Source organism: Cebidichthys violaceus, unplaced genomic scaffold (assembly GCF_023349555.1).
Source record: "Cebidichthys violaceus isolate CVI_PGR_0920_01 unplaced genomic scaffold, fCebVio1.0.p SCAF_351, whole genome shotgun sequence".
NCBI lineage: Eukaryota > Metazoa > Chordata > Actinopteri > Perciformes > Stichaeidae > Cebidichthys > Cebidichthys violaceus.
This window is the reverse complement of record NW_027176541.1, coordinates 1-17853: the sequence shown is the minus strand read 5'-3', so window position 1 is coordinate 17853 and position 17853 is coordinate 1. Positions and strand designations below refer to the sequence as shown.

The 17853-nt window shown below is 45.2% G+C and overlaps 2 protein-coding genes across 2 annotated transcripts; one reads left to right on the top strand and one right to left on the bottom strand.

Annotated features, from left to right (window-relative positions):
- The first annotated feature begins 801 nt into the window (after positions 1 to 801).
- LOC137883949 (structural maintenance of chromosomes protein 2-like) lies at positions 802 to 9447 on the top strand. Its single transcript, XM_068725566.1, has 25 exons — positions 802 to 1106; positions 1336 to 1485; positions 1584 to 1706; positions 1795 to 1833; positions 1927 to 2037; positions 2139 to 2183; positions 2328 to 2561; positions 2797 to 2946; positions 3044 to 3277; positions 3491 to 3650; positions 3765 to 3882; positions 4514 to 4652; positions 4766 to 4885; positions 4987 to 5191; positions 5364 to 5499; positions 5989 to 6113; positions 6242 to 6435; positions 6634 to 6777; positions 6936 to 7010; positions 7479 to 7598; positions 7730 to 7930; positions 8038 to 8154; positions 8342 to 8502; positions 8634 to 8781; positions 8911 to 9447. Exons 1-25 carry the CDS (start codon positions 939 to 941, stop codon positions 9094 to 9096), a joined length of 3603 nt encoding a protein of 1200 aa, XP_068581667.1. The 5' UTR covers positions 802 to 938; the 3' UTR covers positions 9097 to 9447.
- A 638-nt stretch (positions 9448 to 10085) lies between these two features.
- Positions 10086 to 17849, bottom strand: LOC137883947 (proteasome adapter and scaffold protein ECM29-like; the record flags this gene model as incomplete). Its single annotated transcript, XM_068725564.1, is given in 26 exon segments — positions 10086 to 11140; positions 11240 to 11311; positions 11391 to 11479; positions 11588 to 11693; positions 12218 to 12365; positions 12486 to 12678; positions 12788 to 12831; positions 12921 to 13132; positions 13288 to 13485; positions 13602 to 13668; positions 13785 to 13876; positions 13966 to 14032; positions 14263 to 14352; positions 14444 to 14509; positions 14604 to 14669; positions 14671 to 14755; positions 15159 to 15277; positions 15361 to 15408; positions 15597 to 15702; positions 16040 to 16119; positions 16246 to 16413; positions 16523 to 16640; positions 16752 to 16820; positions 16950 to 17064; positions 17194 to 17248; positions 17748 to 17849. Coding segments are annotated over 26 exon segments (2715 nt in total), but the record flags the coding sequence as incomplete, so codon positions are not given.
- Positions 17850 to 17853: the final 4 nt, after the last annotated feature.

Below are 17853 nucleotides of genomic sequence, written 5' to 3'. Positions count from 1 at the left end.
CAACTGAATTACCATATATGGCTGATTCCAATATATATTAGAATCGATATATTGACAATCCCTATTAGGCCACAAAAGAGTAAATACAGGATTCAACATTACCCCCACCAGATTTATTTTTATTTCTTGCTTTGTTGATAATGTTTTACATTTGAAACATAAAATAACTTAAAATGATACTAAATGATCGTGAAAAACCCAAGTAATTAAAAAAGATTAAGACTTTATATATTTGGTCAAAGTAATTGACATTAATGCTAGGACTTTCTGTCGTTCTTAATGGTGAGTATGGCTTTATGCTTCACGTTATTCATTTTTCAACGGGGTAGAATCATCTATAAAAACAATATAAAATACAGTAGGCCAAAAGCAATTATCTTTTACATACTTGTATTAGCTTTGGCTAAAATACAACCACCGTCGTTGACGTTAAACCGTTTTTCTGTAACCTTCCTAAATTGTCGTCCACAATCTATGGTTGTCTGACACGGGGCGATCTATTATTTCTTCCATCTGCAGTTCAGCCTTTCTACCTACAGGTGGCCCTAAAACATTGCTGCAGGCGACGGGGAGCATTTAGTAGCCGTCAACATTGCCTGACGAAAATAAACATGAATATATATGAAACGGTGTCCTTTGCGTATTGTCTTTAAATGCAATGTCAACCATATTCCAATATCAATACATTCATTTAATATGCACACAAATCGTGTTAAGATTTATTTAAATGTCTTCGTCCTGTTCCGGTAAAAAAACGGACGGACCAGCGGCTCCACGCCTGCCGCCAAAATTCAAGTTAGAGGAGAGCAGAGCGACTTTTCCTGTTGTCGGTCATAAACACTGGGCGATAACCTAGTGCTTCGACTTTTTAATTGCCGATTGGGTTTTCAAACACCGTAAACTTTGCCTCCTGAGTCCGCGGGGAGGACAGCCTAAAGATGCACATCAAGTCTATTATTATTGAAGGATTCAAGTCCTACGCACAGAGGACGGAGATCAACGGCTTTGACCCGCTGTTCAACGCCATCACGGGACTGAACGGCAGCGGCAAGTCCAATATTTTGGACTCGATATGTTTCCTTTTGGGCATTTCCAACCTCAGCCATGTAAGTGTTGTTGGCTATAAGGTCATTACGCTCTATGGCTAAAAGTCACCTAGTTGTTGACCATACATGAATCATGTTGCACAGTTGGGTATTGTAGTATTTTTCTATCGGTAACTACCAAAACAGAGTCAGTAAGCTAACTGTTAGCTAGAAGCATCTTAACTCTCAGGAATACCGGTCTCTCTTGAAACCTGCAACGTTATCTCTTTGTGTCATTTTCACTTGAAAGGTGCGAGCCTCCAACCTCCAGGACTTGGTTTACAAAAATGGACAGGGTGGCATCACCAAGGCCACGGTGTCTATTACCTTTGACAACTCCAACAAAAGCCAGAGTCCTCTGGGTTTTGAAACCCACGATGAGATCACCGTCACCAGACAGGTTGGCCAAGAAATCAATCAACAGCTCTGTCACTGGTGTACAACTGGTCATTGTGTGCAATGCCGGTACTAAAACTGTGTTATACAACTGTGTTTTAGGTGGTGATCGGTGGCAGGAACAAGTACCTCATCAATGGAGTGAATGCCAACAACACCAGGGTGCAGGACTTGTTCTGCTCTATTGGCCTCAACGTCAACAACCCGCATTTTCTCATCATGCAGGTCAGTCTTGTGTCTGCAGCAGTGTGCGTGGTAGTTGTTTGTAACCCTCGGCAGTATTTTACATCTTGTGATGTTTCCGATACTTTAGGGGAGGATCACCAAAGTTCTTAACATGAAGCCACCAGAGGTAAAGCATGCACAGGCTGTCCACCGTTGGTACTATTTCATACTGTCGTCCCGTCTTTTTCAAGTCTTCCAATGACCACCTCTTTGCTTTCAGATCCTTGCCATGATCGAGGAGGCAGCGGGAACCAGGATGTACGAGTGTAAAAAGATTAGCGCTCAGAAAACCATTGAGAAGAAGGAGGCCAAGCTGAAGGAGATTCAGACGGTATGTTAGACATCCCAACTTGTTTTGACTTATTTATCTCCTTTCATTCCACAAATACAACTGCAACTAATGTTGAAATGTTTCTCTTTGTTTCCTCCAAGATTTTGGATGAAGAAATCACTCCAACCATGCATAAACTCCAAGAGGTAGGTTCAATGCAAAGTCAAAACGTACAAAATCCCTGCTGTGACTGACATGTAATGGCAAGAATGTGACAGTATCCGATTAACATATAATTTCTGTTAAAGTAATTTTTTCACCCTTTTTTCCAAACCTTACTCCCTCTGCAGGAACGATCATCATACTTGGAGTACCAGAAGCTGATGCGTGAGATCCAGCACCTGTCCCGGCTGTATGTGGCCTGGCTGTTTGTGTGTGCCGAGGAAACCAAGCTGAAGTCGGCAGATAATCTGAAGGTGATGCAGGATAACATCACCAAGATGCAAGCAAGCATGGCCGAGAATGAGAGCAAAGTCCAGGAGCTGTCGGCCCAGATTCAGGAGCTGCAGAAGAAAAAAGACCAGGTACACTGGAACTCTCAATTCTCCCGCATTCCTGGGAAGTCGATTTTGTTAAACATTTGAATCTTTGCCCCTGGATGACCCTCTAGGGTTCACAAGACATATTGGAGGAAGTGTCCAAAATGATCTGTAGCTTATCAATATTTAATGTTTTGTGTGTTTTAAATGAAACAACAGCAAAGGAAAGGAATCTTGAGTTATATTGCTTTGCCTTTGATGTTTATCTGCTCACCTGTAGGAGGTGAGTGGAGTATTAAAATCTCTGGAGGAGACTCTAGCTGATGTGCAACGTGTGGACGCCAAAGCTCAGAGTGCGCTTGACCTGAAAAAACAGAATGTCACAGATGAAACCAAGAAGAGGAATGAGCTTGTCAAGAGTATGGAGGAGGTAACGGGACAATACATTCAGCTAATTTGTTCCTATATGACTTGTTTAATCTCTTGTCCAAACAAAAACTTCAACAGTTGTTTCCCTTCGTCCTTAGGACAAGAAAATGCTTGTGGTAAAAGAAAAGGAAGTTTCTAAGTTGTCGGAGCAGCTTCAGGCTCTCCAGGAGGAGGGACAGAAGGACAGCGCGGCTCTTGAGGCAGCTGAGCAGCATTTCAGGGCCGTGTCCGCGGGCCTCTCCACCAACGAGGACGGAGAGGAGGCCACGCTGGCAGGCCAGATGATGACCTGCAAGAACGACATGAGCAAGGCTGATACTGAGGCCAAGCAGGTGAGGAAAGGACATGAACGTATCCGACAGGGATCAAGTGTTTCAGGTTGCCAGTTTACATTCATCAGCAAGTTTGCAGTACAAACATTTTTGCTCAAAAGCATGAACACACATCACAGGCCTGCCATCTCTAAACTCACTCCTTATTGAGAAAATACTCAATGTATTTCCTTTCGTTTTGAAAGATTGTTCATCCATCTTGTCTCCGTCCAGGCCCAGATGACCCTGAAGCATGCCCAGGCTGAGCTGAAGACCAAACAGGCCGAGGTGAAAAAGATGGACAGCGGCTACAAGAAGGACCAGGACAGCCTGCAGGCCGTCAGAAGCAGCAGGGAGAAGTTGCAGGCGGAGCTGGCTAAACTCAACTATGAAGGTACTGTGTGAGAGCAGAGCTTTGCACGAGGTCAGCCTCTGGTGCACATGGCAGCCGCCATTCCTCATGTTACGCATTTTGTATTAACAAGTGGGGTCTGTGTATGCTTTTCAGATGGGAAGGAGGAGAATCTGCTGGACAAAAGAAGGCAGCTGTCCAGAGAGGTCGCTAAACTTAAAGAGACCTATGAACGTCTTGTGTCTCGCTTCCCCAACTTGCGCTTCGACTACAAGTAAGGATTTGCTCATATCTGTAACTGTACAGTATGTTGTGAATATAGATGTGCTGTTAGTTTGCCCTCTGATAATGGGTTGGAAATTAGCTTGAGCTGTACACACATTCACATTATTCATCACACTAATTCTGAAACTGTCAATTAATGAGAATTAATTGAATGAAACTATTCTGAATTCAAAGGTCCTGCACATCCACACAGGTGAAAAAAATAGATGTGATCATTTCCCAAATTCACAACACATTTATACCCAATCAAATATTCTACTTCAATTCATATTTGTTGATGTTTAGCCATTCAAAAACAACAACTTTCCCTGAGCTAAATAAACCAGTTTGCTTTCTAGTTTGCTGCACACAAAGGGAGGCCCGGGTCTTGGTCAACGGGGCGGTCTAGCAGCAATTTAACAGCACCATAAATTTCATTTTATACAACCACAATAACACAAAATCACATTTTTTACCATTTCTAAGTTTGATGACATCATAAAACATGACGAAAGCGCCATTTGAAAACCTCAATAGAAGCTTTGAACGTAAAAAGAAAAAAAGAAATTAGGTATCATCGTATTGCTTGGCCCAGAGAAGATTGATAGTATCGTGTTTAATGTGTTTTTACCATCTTAAAGGGACCCAGAGCGAGGATGGGACCGCAGCAAAGTGAAGGGGCTGCTCGCTAACCTGATTACAGTCCGTGACGTCTCCTACGCAACAGGACTGGAGGTGGTTGCAGGAGGCCGCCTCTATAACATTGTAGTTGACACAGAGGTAGGTGTGTTAGTGGACAGTGTGCAATCATGTAATGATGTTTATGTTATTTCATTCGCGTACCACTGGGACAGTGCAACCGGAGTCGACCATGTGATTTCTGTCTTTGCCAGGTGACCGGTAAGAAGCTGTTGGAGAAGGGAGAGCTGCAGCGGAGGTACACCATCATTCCCCTGAACAAGATCTCTGCCAAGACACTCAGCGACAGAGTGGTGAACACCGCCAAGAGCCTGGTGAGACATCTAAATACAGCCCGTTTCGGAAATTGAGTCGTCGCTCTGTCTGATCCTAAAAGGCCCGGCTCTTCTCCGTCTGTCCTCCCCCCTCTTGCCAGGTCGGCGAGGACAACGTCCACGCGGCTCTGTCCCTGGTGGGCTACGAGTCTGACCTGCGCAAGGCCATGGAGTACGTCTTTGGCTCCACACTGGTGTGCGACACCCTGGACAACGCCAAAAAAGTGGCTTTTGATAAGCAGGTGAAGACCAAGACCGTCACTCTTGGAGGGGACATCTTCGACCCACAGGGGACTCTGAGCGGAGGTGAGACTCGTGCTCGATTATGTGTGTGTTACCTGCAGTATGTACGGTTGCTTTGAAACTTTGCTTTATCACTGTTTTCTAAAGCTTCTGTGCATACCTGGAATACCAGTTTGGACTTACTAGACAAATGTAATATTACATTTTTCATACACAATGCCCTTTTCTCTCCCAGGCGCTCGCTCCCAGTCAGCATCGGTCCTGTCCAGCCTACAGGAACTGAAGGCAGTTCGCGACAACTTGAATGACCAAGAGGCCCAGCTCCAGGATAATGAGCGACAGCTGGCCAGCCTGAAGGCAACCGCGGAGAAGTATGCAGACACAAACACACAAAATACCCACACCAGTTAACATAGAGCTGATATATGAGCCGATACTAGTTTATGACGGATGCATCTTTATCGGTCTATCTGGAAACTTACCAACATGGAGGTCATTTAGAAACAGTTTCACCTTTTACATAGTTTGTCCACCAGAGGGAACAATCTCCTCTTCAGTATGTATCGTGGTCAAACGTCTTTAAAAAGAAAACCTAATATAAGGGATCCATATACAGGTTATTTTGTTTATTATAAAAAATATTTGTCCGACATATTGTTATGGATTTAAAAAAATATCTGTATCAGTATTGGCTTTTGTTCCCAAGTTTTCCCAAATGTTCTAAGAAATTTTAATTCTCAAAATACATCACCAACTCGGTGCCCTGAACCTTGCTTTCACATCCTCCTGGTGTGTTCTGTATTTAATTATGTCATATTCTTTCCATCCTTGAGCTACGTTGTCTTCTTCATTCCCTCCAGGTACCGTCAGCTGAAGCAACAGTATGAGCTGAAGGTGGAGGAGGAACAGATTCTGCAGGCCAAGGTGCAGCAGAGCTCCTTCCACCAGCAGCAAGAGGAGCTGGAGAGGCTGCGCAAGGCCATTGGTCAGAATGCTGACATACTGAATACAAATAGACACTAGATTTGTGAAATCTAAAATGGTACACTGGTCCTGATTTAATCTTTTTTGTTTGTGCTAACTTAACTGTGTGTGGTGTGCTTGCTGAACCAGAGGAGAGTGAGGAGACTCTGCGTGTCACCAAGGAGGTGCAGAAACGGGCGGAGGAAAAGTACAAGGTGCTGGAGAACAAGATGAAGAATGCCGAGGCCGAGAGGGAGAAGGAGCTGAAAGCCGCCCAACAGAAACTCAACGCAGCCAAGGCCAAAGCTGACGCCTTCAATAAGAAGCTGAAGCAAAAGCAGCAGGTACGCCAACCACACACACACACACACACACACACACACACACACACACACACACACACACACACACACACACACACACACACACACACACGTGCAATCACACACACAGCCGCCAGTTGTCCTCTCCATGCAATGCTTTGGCAGCCTCATTCTGCTTGTGCCTCTGGTGAATTCATCAAACGTGTTCACATTCTGCAGGAGTCTGACACCGTGGCCCTGGAGCTGGAGGAGCTGCGGAGGGAGCAGGCTGGTTATGAGCAGCAGATTCAGGCTGTGGATGAAGCCATGGGGGCCATCAAGGAGCAGATAGACAGCATGGCTTGCACCGTATCACAGAACAAGGTATTTGCATAATTTTTAAGGTGCAAACTGTCACGCTCACAAGTTTATGCTTTTTGAAATTTGTCTCCCCAAGAGCTCACATCTAAGTATACATGTTTACTCTGTTGTTATTTTCCCTCTCTCTCTCACCGTACCTCATTCTCTGTCTCGCTGTGCAGGAGGCAGTGCGCAAAGCCCAGGAGGAGCTGGCCAACCAGAAGGAAGTGATCATGGCTCAGGACAAAGAGCTCAAGGTGATTGCACATTTTAAAGGACTGTGTGTAGGATTTGGCGGTGAACTGAACAGCCCTCTGCTCTGCGGTAACGTGAGCCGCTGAGTGTAAAACCACGGTAACGCTGTTTGCCACTGCACCATTAGAACTGTACTTCAGGTCACATGAAAACGCTGAAAGGGCAGTGTTTGGTTTGTCCATTCTAGGCAACTGAAGAAACATGGTGCTCCCTTTGTAGAGGTGAAGGGCTCATTCTAAGCTAACGAGAACGCAACGGTTCTTAGTTCCATGTGATAATAAACGAATGAAGACATTGTTGTGAATAATATATTCCATTTCTGCTAATAGATCCTCCCGAAATGCTCCAGGTTGTTCCTTTTTAATGCTGTGGTCTTTCACTTTCTTAATTGTCTAGTGCAGACTTATTTTACAGCTTGGAATTTTAGGATATGTTTGATATTTATTTTTTTATCAAACTGAATGTTCCAGGGTAAGAGCACAGAGGCCAATAAGATAAGGGAGCAGAACAACGAAGTCCAGCTGAAGATCAAGGAGCTGGAACACAACATTAGTAAGCACCGCAAAGACAGCCAGGAAGCTGCTGACAAGGTACACACACACTCAGTCCTCTACTTAAGTAGTGTAAATCTGAGGTCTCTGATTGTTTCATCTGTCTTCATGTTCAGTGTCCTCTAAACACGTCTCCATCTCTCCCCCTCGTCATAACGTTGGTCCTCCAGGTGTCTCGGATGCTGGAGGAACATGACTGGATCCGGTCAGAGCGCCAGTTCTTCGGCCAGCCCAACACCTCGTACGACTTTAAGACCAACAACCCCCGCGAGGCCGGTCAGCGGCTGAAGAAGCTGGAGGAGACCACCAGCAAGCTGGAGAGGAATGTCAACAAGAGGGCCATGAACATGCTGAATGAGGCAGAGGAGAGGGTGAGGACAGAGACGCGAGAGATTGTGTCCGCAAGAAAAAAACAAACTACAACTGCAGCTTTGAAAGACTCTACGTTTATCCCACACAACTGTCTTCCCTCCTGCAGTACAACGACCTGATGAAGAAGAAGAGGATCGTGGAGAATGACAAAGCCAAAATCTTGCAGACCATCGCGGAGCTGGACCAGAAGAAGAATGAGGCTCTCAACGTGGCGTGGCAGAAGGTCTGCTTCCTCTCAGCAAATCATTATTTCCATTTGTGGCTCACTTTCATCTCACATTGGGCTATGTACACTGAGGGACAATATACACAGCATTGCCAGTTTATTAGGTACTCTGTCTCATGGATTCGGACCTCACTGTGATTCCTGTTACTTTTCCTTACCTTCTAATATTTCCCTTCCTCTGCAGGTAAACAAGGACTTTGGCTCTATTTTCTCCACTCTGCTGCCAGGGGCCACTGCTAAGCTGGCTCCCCTCCAGGGCTATGGTGTCCTGGAAGGTCTCGAGTTCAAGGTGGCCTTGGGCAGCACCTGGAAGGAGAACCTCACCGAGCTCAGCGGTGGGCAAAGGTCAGCAAAAAAGCACTTTTATGACAATTGTTTTGTCTATTTTTTTAGCAGCATGGGTGTAACGGTTTCCATGGACGATGAATGAAGTCCGTCTCCCGTATTGAGCGTCCTCTTTGTGTCTGTGTGTTCAGGTCACTGGTGGCCTTGTCCCTCATCCTGGCCATGCTGCTGTTCAAACCAGCTCCCATCTACATCCTGGACGAGGTGGACGCGGCCCTGGATCTCTCGCACACGCAGAACATCGGACAGATGCTGCGCACACATTTCAGACACTCCCAGGTATGCATACGTTATGATACCCGTACTAAGCCTCACATAGACCAGTGCGGCCATGAATTCTTAGTCCTGGTTGCATCAAAGAGCAATACATGCACACGAGTTACCTTCCTAAATTCTCTCTCCCTGCAGTTCGTGGTGGTGTCCCTGAAGGACGGCATGTTCACCAACGCCAATGTCCTGTTCAAGACCAAGTTCGTCGACGGCATGTCCACGGTGTCGCGGACGGCGCTCAGCCAGAGTGACTCCAACCTCCCGCAGAAAGGCCAGGACAAGGGTCGTCAGAAGGACAAGAGGAACAAACTGCTCATCAGCTAATTGCTGCACAGCCGTATTCTAAATGTGCTCTGGGAGTTCTTCCATAAAAACCATATCAATGTGGTATCTGTTTATGACTTCTGGAAATCAATTGTGTATACATTTCCTGTCTGTAGTCTTGGCTCTTTCCTAATCTCAGAATTGTGTTTATATGGCACGTGTTTGTTCAGCAAGTGTGGACTTTCTTCACATCTTTGTGTATTTTAAACCTTTTCAACTGTAAATGTCTTTTGTCTAAAGTGTCCTTGTTTATTCTGTCTCTTTTCTAGTCTATCTTCATGCTCTTCTGCCACACATTGTCAGTTTTATATGCAGCTGTGTCCATATATTTTAGTAAATAAAGCAGGTTAAATATAACTACTTGACTCATTTGTTTTTTCATTGCCAGACCGCTTCAGATTGGATTAAACTAAAAACCAAAACCTGCAGTGTTAGACACGAGAGCGGTCAGACAATTCATCTTTATTCACGTTACAAAAGGCCACTGACCTGGAGTTGCAATTTTACAGTTGCATATATAATTTCATACTTCATTAGCAAACAAACATTTACTGCCAAGATGAGTCACTATTTAACAGGATTGTTTGAACATCAAATGTACCAATTATTGCATACAGTAATACACCGACCGTAACTTTATATTTGAGTTTGAGTGACCATATCCCTCTAGGATTGTTCGCTTTGGTTCATGTCAAAAGCATTAGTTACAGCTGAGTCTTGTATTAAGTCACATGACATTTGATTGGCTGTTAGATGAACCTCACCAGAAAGTACAACTAGATAATGCAGCTGAGATGTATGCATTTATTTACCTAAGATAAGTAACTTAACATGCGACTTGAGTGCATGTTTTTTCTGAATGTCAATCATCAAGTTCAACCTTTTATTTGGGTTTGTAAATAACTAATACTTGTGTGATCATGAGTTTGAAATGCAACACTATCTTGCTTCTTTTTTAAAAAACGTAAATATAAAACCATCATTCCGTATTAGGACAAAAGAATTTTTATTTTATCAGGGACGAATTCAAACAACTATAGCATCACTTTCAACTGAACAGTTTTTTTTATTTCTTTCTCAAGACCGTACTAAATTGGCTGTGGTCTTGCTCATTCACCTTGCAAACAGGAGACAGAACATCATTTACAGGAGACGGAGATACCTCAGCTCTTTCACCACTGCTCAGCAGCGGTGGTGAACCAGTGAGGAAGTGTCCGACTAGACGCTGTTCTGATATTTAATGAGTAGGCAAACCCACAACAGTAGTAAAAGTCCCCATTTTGGGGCTCTAGATATACAGTGTCCACAAACCCAACACATCGGTTTATATAGCATTTATTTTCATTATGTTACCGTCCATTTAAACGAACCAAATCAAAATTAACACGTTACAATAACGGCCTCGCCCTCCACCACTTTGAGTTGTGTTACTGTAGTCTCTCTTCAAGCTCCGAGTTCAAGCTTCGTCAGCCGCTAAACGTGAAGTGTGTGTGTGTGTGTGTGTGTGTGTGTGTGTGTGTGTCAGCTTGCGTAATGTGGATAAGTAATGCAGTGACTTGAGAGATTTGTGAATATCTGTTACTGAAGAGAGAAGATAACTGAATCAAAGACCTCAGACTGAGGAGTGTGTGATGTGTTTCGTTTGACTGATAAAGAAGTAAAAGAAAAACAGTTGATGCTCTATTTGGTTGTATTCTGTGTTTGTGACTGCATGTATCTGGCTGGCTTGGTGAGCTCTACGTGTGTGTGTGTGTGTGTGTGTGTGTGTGTGTGTGTGTGTGTGTGTGTGTGTGTGTGTGTGTGTGTGTGTGTGTGTGTGTGTGTGTGTGTGTGTGTGTGTGTGTGTGTGTGTGTGTGTGTGTGTGTGTGTGTGTGTGTGTGTGTGTGTGTGTGTGTGTGTGTGTTCAGGGTTGGCTCTGGATGTGTCTGCGTAGCTCCTGGGCCTTATCCCTCAGGTCCGGCCTGCTGTCGGTCTGCAGCGTTGACAGCGAGCGCTGCAGCTGCTCCCGGCTCTTCACGGACACACAGTCCCACTGTTCGCTCTCTGTTAACACACACAGGCACGGGAACAGTTCGTCAGGGACGGATGGATCAAAGCAGAGCATACACATGTTCACTGTTGGAGTGCCCCAGAAACACTTACCTCCAGTTCTCTTTACAATCAGATCCACAACCGACAAGGCCTCCGTCCTCACAGTCGAGTAGCTTTTGTTTTCTGGATAGGAGAACAAACATGGTGATAATGTGCAGGTGTATTATACTAGAATACAACACAGACATTGTGAGGCCCTTACCTAAAGGGTGAGTGAGAGCGGCGCAGGTCTCTGCAAGGATCTGAGACAACGCGTCAAAGTCTTCACCGCCCTTCTCGAGCAGCAACAACCTACGGAGAAAAAACATCACACGCACGTAGTCAACATAAGTGATTGGAAATGTTCATCATGATCCGCCTGATAGATTCAGAGGTTCATTTTAAAGAATTGGCCCTTACCCCTTGAAGTACGCCTTCATGGACTGGAGAACAGCGAGCTGGACTTTCCAGGTGCTGAGTTTGAGCTTCTCACACATCAGACTGCACACCGCCGCCTGGAAACGAGCTACAGATGGACACAAAGTTCACAACATCGTCTAACTACGTTAGCACACCTTGAGCCCCCGAGTCACTCTTAGTTAAGGAATATTGGCTCGGTATCGGAGAGTGGTACAGTGCAGATTACATTTTTTTTAGCAACTTTGAATCTCGCTCACTTGTCTTCAGTTAACAGACGGTCCCTTTTCACTTGATCTCAGTCCTATTTAGTGAACAACTAAGACCTTAAAGTTTAAAGAACCAATATTTTTTGGTATATTCTTCAGTAAAAAGTACTAGAATAATAGGCCTTCAACATATAATGAATATATCTAAAAGTGTGATAAAATAGACAATGGGGAGAATGTAACAAGTCATAATCATGGCGACAACTTTGACATATCTGTGTGAAGACAAATATGTTATTTTATCTCTGACAAACCCAACAATAAAGAATTAGATTAGAGGTTTATTGACTTCTCTGAAGCAGTCAACTCGTGGTATCTGAGCAGCAGTCCTGTGTGTGTGTGTGTGTGTGTGTGTGTGTCTTACTCTGAGTCTGCTGGTTTCTGGGCCAAGCCTTTCCAAGAGTCTCAAAAGCACAGAGCAGGGCTTCCGTCTGCAGCTCCTTCTCCTTCACGTCCTTATCGTCATCACCCTCCCGCAACCTCTGTGCTGCGCCACCGCTCTGTGGGCAGTTCTGTTGGGGACATCGGTCAGATAGATTGAACACAGTTCAAACAGGCGTTTCAAAGATGTCTGCCGATATGGCGCCCTAATAACACACGAGCGGCATCAGATGAGTAGACGGGATTTAAACCTTCTTGATCAGGGGGAAGAGGATCTCAGCCATGTCGCTGAAGCGGTCCTCCTGGCTGCTCTGGAGCACGTCTCCGGCGCAGCGCAGAGCGGCCATTTTGTACACCAGACTCTCCTTGCGGCATTCCTTGAACACGAGCTCCAGCACCTCGGAGACGGTGGGTTGGCCCGCGCACGGCTTCTTCAGCTCCGCGCTGACAGCCGGAGGAACAATGGAACAATTAAAACTCCAGTAAATGAATGCTGTCCTTCAAATAAAACTGGCATTAGTGGGTAAAATAAACAGTTTGCAAGGAGTCTCACCTGCATTTGGAGACTACGGAGCCAATGGCTTTCAATAGCTCCTCCTGAAACAATAAAGTGTATATATATGTAAATAAAAACAAATGTATTTTGTGACACAACTATCTCTTTCTTGCTTTTGTTCAGTCGCTACCTTGCCCGCCCATGTGCGTCCGGACAGCCCCTGCATCAAAGCCGTTAGCACCATGCCGAGGTGCGGCGCCACCAACGAGCCCGTCTGTTCCTTGGCAACGGTTGCCATGGCAGCTGCACCCTGAGCCTTCATCTTCCAGGACTGGGACTGCAGGGCCTTCTGCGTGATGGCGATCAGCTCCGTCATGTAGAGTCTGATGCCCCCGAAGCTTCCTAGAGTCAAAGACAAGTTCAGAGAATAGAAGCTTGTGTTAGCGCAGCAACAAAATACGTAGAGATGTTGTGATTAGACCAAGTTCTTTCTATCTCCAAGTAGTTTGTCATTTATTTCTTTGAAACAACTGTTTAAATATATAATTGGTTCTCACCTGGGACGTTGTCCTGCCACACCTCAGCCCACAGCGTGGCATCGTGGCCCTCTCCTTTCTCCTCATCGGGACCCGGCGCCTGATGCATTCCCAGGAAGGCCAGCGGCAGAGCCACCCCCGCGTTGCCCTTCAGCACGTCGGGGCTGTAGTGGCTGATGGCGTGCACGGTCAACACGCATGACGATTTGTACACCGGCTCTGGGAGTCAGAGAAAATAGAGAGGAGAGAGCGGGTGTCCCAAAGGTGGCGTTGGGTTTAATGCACAAACAGAATCATTATATTGAGAGGACAAATCGACTTCTCTGCCGCCTCACCTTCCTTTTCCAAGTACCAGTTGCTGAGCTTCAGTAGTAGTTTCTCTACGCTGCTGTCTTTTGCTGTCTGATGGGGGGGGGGGGGGGGAGAAACAAGTGCAACCAGCCATGCTTAGTAAGTCACTGAGAACGACCCATGCTGTAATTATTATAATAAAATGCTTGAGCAGGAGTGGTGCTTACCCTGACTAGGTGTCCCAGAGCAAAGGCAAACGCTTTCTGTACGACAGTGCTCCTGTCATGGATGCCATTCAGCAGGGCACTCATCAGCTTACCTGGAAACAACGACAACAATAGCCCTGTCGTCAGTTTACTCGCATCAAACATTAAAAATGCATTCCAAGAAGAGATGAGCTTCATTTACCTGAGTATGGGGTGAGGTCCTGTGGGCACTGCACTGTGAGTGAGACAATGACACTGGCACAGCCTCCCTGTGCCAAAAAACAGAGAGACGAGCATAAACGGGCTGACTCGACACGCTGCATCTTTACATAGATACATACATACATACATACAGGGCCGACATTCAAGAAACAGCTTGTAGTTAAAAAGACAATCAAAGCGTCAACCACTTGCACACAATCTAGGAATTAGGGACTACAGAGGTGTGTGTGTGTGTGTGTGTGTGTGTGTGTGTGTGTGTGTGTGCGTGCGTGCGTACCTTGGTGCCCAAGCCGACTCCACTCTTGAGCAGTTCACAGAGCCTGGGAACCAGCTCTCCCAGCACGGAGACGTCCAGGTGCTGCAGACACTGGGACACACACGAGACGGATCCTCACTAAACAGATCGCATCGGCTTTTGTCACGTTTTGTTAAATGAATCCTGATGTTTTGTTTCCTACCATGTTAACGGTCTCCATCATCGGAGAGGACTTGGCGGCACTCAGCCTGGCAGCGTCCATGGCACTCTAGAAAAGTGATTCAAGAAAAAAAAATATTGAAAAACGTACAGACTTCGGTCGCCACACTTTGGGTGGTGATGCGGCGGACAACTGAGGGTACCTTCTCCTGCTCTGTGGCTCTGAGACTGAGGTAGTTGAGGACCTGAGGCTCCAGGGTGCTGAGGGCCCTCCAGCAGGGCCGGGATCAGCCGAGAGGCGTGAGGCTTTAGTCTGGCACCTGCAGTCTTACTGACCTTAACCAGGGTCTGGATACTGGCAGGGAATTTAAAAGATTAGTTCAGGGAGAACTGAAACAAAAAGAGCCACACTGCTCAACGTCATGACATGTTAGAAAAGTCTTGCTGTTTTGGTGATTTTAAAAGGTTTAAGGACTCAAAGAAAGCAGATACAAATACGGTTAAATTTAGCTGTGGTGACTTCGAATTGAAGTTTAAGTCAAATGTAGATCTTTTACGCCTGTGGGACAAAACAAATACAAAAAAATCAATGAAATATATTTACAAAAAAATAACTTTCAACATGATTTTTATTGTTACGCTCCAAAAAAACATCCTCACCCAGTTTGCCATCTTCTAAAAATGTTTATTTCATTTTTTAACATACAGCATAAGCTGCCTCATAACCAGCACCTTCAGATCGAGGTCAGAGATGGTACCTTAGCGAGCGGACCTCCGACACATTGCTGACGATGCCTTTTTCCAGCAGGGTGGGCAGCAGCACCGCCACGGTCCTCTGGGCTGCAGAGCCCGTAGACTCGCACATACGAGTACATACCTGGACAGACGGGTGACACGAGACACTCGTACCGTGAACACGCAAACAATCATAGAGGCCGCTGTTGGGAAGAACAGTTTTACCTTGCTGAGTGTCTTCAGCGTTAGGTCTGCTGCTTTCCTCACAGACTCCTGAAATGCAAGATGACAGTCAGAAATATGTAATAAAATAATGTAATACTTATTGTAGTTATTCTGCTGTGCGTATGTAATGTCTGCCCTACATGACAGCCTCATATGATTCATCATCTCGTGTGTCCATCCACAGTTTTTACAATGTGTCAGAGCTATCTGCTGCTCTTGGATCATTTCCCGCTCACCTTGATGTCATCGAGGACTCTGAACAGCGTCTCCCACATTTCTGCCAGGTGATCGATGAGGTCGTCAGCCTGGCGGCCGCGAATCAGATCATTCAGGGCGAGGCAGCTGGAGGGGAAATCAATCCATCAAAAGCAGATATATTATCTGACCTTTTCATCACAGCAAAGGCTTCTTTACCCTAGGACTACAATGTCTAAAAAAATAATAATAAAAAAAAAAAAATACTGTGTGTGTGTGTGTGTGTGTGTGTGTGTGTGTGTGTGTGTGTGTGTGTGTGTGTGTGTGTGTGTATATATATATATAAATAAATAAAACCTAGATAGAAACTAGGAAAATGCATTTTGGAGTATTTTATCTTTTCAGTCAATTACTAAGCTAAATAAGATAAATTAAAGTAGAAAATCTTAATTTTTGGTGTTTAGTGTGTGTATAGTTACTGTACCTGGACTCGCGGACTCTCCAGGTGTTGCTGGTCAAGTTGGAAATCACATCCTGCAGGATCTCCTTCAGATACTTATCCACCTGAAAGGCACCAGAACAAACCAACATGCTCACTGTACTTCTAACAGTGATAGTCTTTCATATCTAATTTTACACCCATTTGTTTGTATGTATTTTTGTGTGCGTCACACAAGACTGAGCTCCTACCAGGGTCTTGTCAGTGACCAAGGCATCCCAGATGCTGGTCATGGCCTGACGAATGCTCAGGTTGGGGTCAAACTGGTAGCGGTACAGGCGGGGCACAATCTGGGGCAGGAAGGGGGCCAGCTGCTCCCCGGCCTTGGATGCGATCATGTTGAAACCAAAAGCTGCCCCCTGGAAGGAGGAGAGGTCAGGTGGAAGGAAGGGTGAGACAGGCCCAGACAGTCAAGAGAAGGGGCACGTGTGGCAGAGGGGAAATTAACTTGATGGCGATGCGCGATACCTTGCGGGAGTTCCACATGGCATGATGATTGGCCAGGTTCATGAACTTGTAGACGAGATCCGGTTGGTTCAGGTCGCTGGCCAGTGAGCAGAGCTCCTTGTAAGTGGTCAGGCCGTGACTGTCCGGGGACCGTCCATGAGAGAGGGAGAGGAAGGTAAATGTGTGCACACAAAGCATTTCCATTACATTTGGGAAAGAAAATGTCTCATAGTGGTGAGATCTGACTTACCCGTCAGGTGTTTTCCCCAAACCTTCTCCTTGGAACACCTCTGTATCTTCTGAAACAGCGTGTTTCACTCTGTTTGCAAAAACAAACAAGAATTTAACAATATCTGTATGAACACAGAGAATGTTGCGACCTCATTCAGCCTCCCGCGCCTCTTTCTATTGTTTCACTCCGTCCTCCTTTACTCAACCATCCACTCGCCTTTTGCCAGTCATGAGTGTTTCCACCAGAGTAGACACCAGCTCTTGCTGGTCCACCTCTCCTCCCATCTCATAGACCAGGCCCAGGCCTTTAGACGCCACATCCTGACTCAACTCTACGTGAAAAGAGAAAGGAGAGTGCAAGGGGCGATGGTTAGTTTTGTAATGTTGCACATGTACATTTAAAAAGCATGAGCTGGTGTGAAGTAATAATGGAGTCCGGTTAGACTGAAGTCTCTTCTTACCATCAGGGTCCGAGAGGACAGAGATGAACGCCACCTGAATCTCCTTCAAATGGGACTGGAAGAGTAAAGGCAAAAGTTTGTATTACAAAAAAAAGAAAGAAAAGAAAAGAAAAGAAAAAAAAAAAAAAAAAAAAAGGGACAAGTCTGTGTTTTTCATTCTTTGCTACAAAACAAAATGTAGCCTTCAAGCTCTGATGACTTCTTTCTCATTAGGGAACAAGTGCATTATTGTGTATTTTCTACAGCTAAAAGTCATCAATAAATAGAGATACACCTTTTGTGAGCATTTGTTACAAATGTGGAAAAAAATTTGGAAAAAAGTTCAATGATAAAGTATAGTTATTTGCCTAAACATCAGACATTTTCCAAATAAAAATAACAGGCTTGTGTGTGAAGGTCTTAACTCCAGATCTCACTCACCAAAAACAAGGTAAAGCATAATTAAGTATGACACCAATAGTTTTGTAATATTTGAAATCACAAACTCCTCTCTTGGTAAGTGCGACCCTGTTCCTCTTGAGTTTCAGAAGTATACAGTTGTATAGAACGCTCACCTTGATCTCCTTGTGTTGGCTGAGTTTCTTGACCAGAGAAAGCAGCCATATGCAGGCGGCCTGTCGGACATGGGGGTTCTGGCTGGGAATATACCTGGCCAGGACG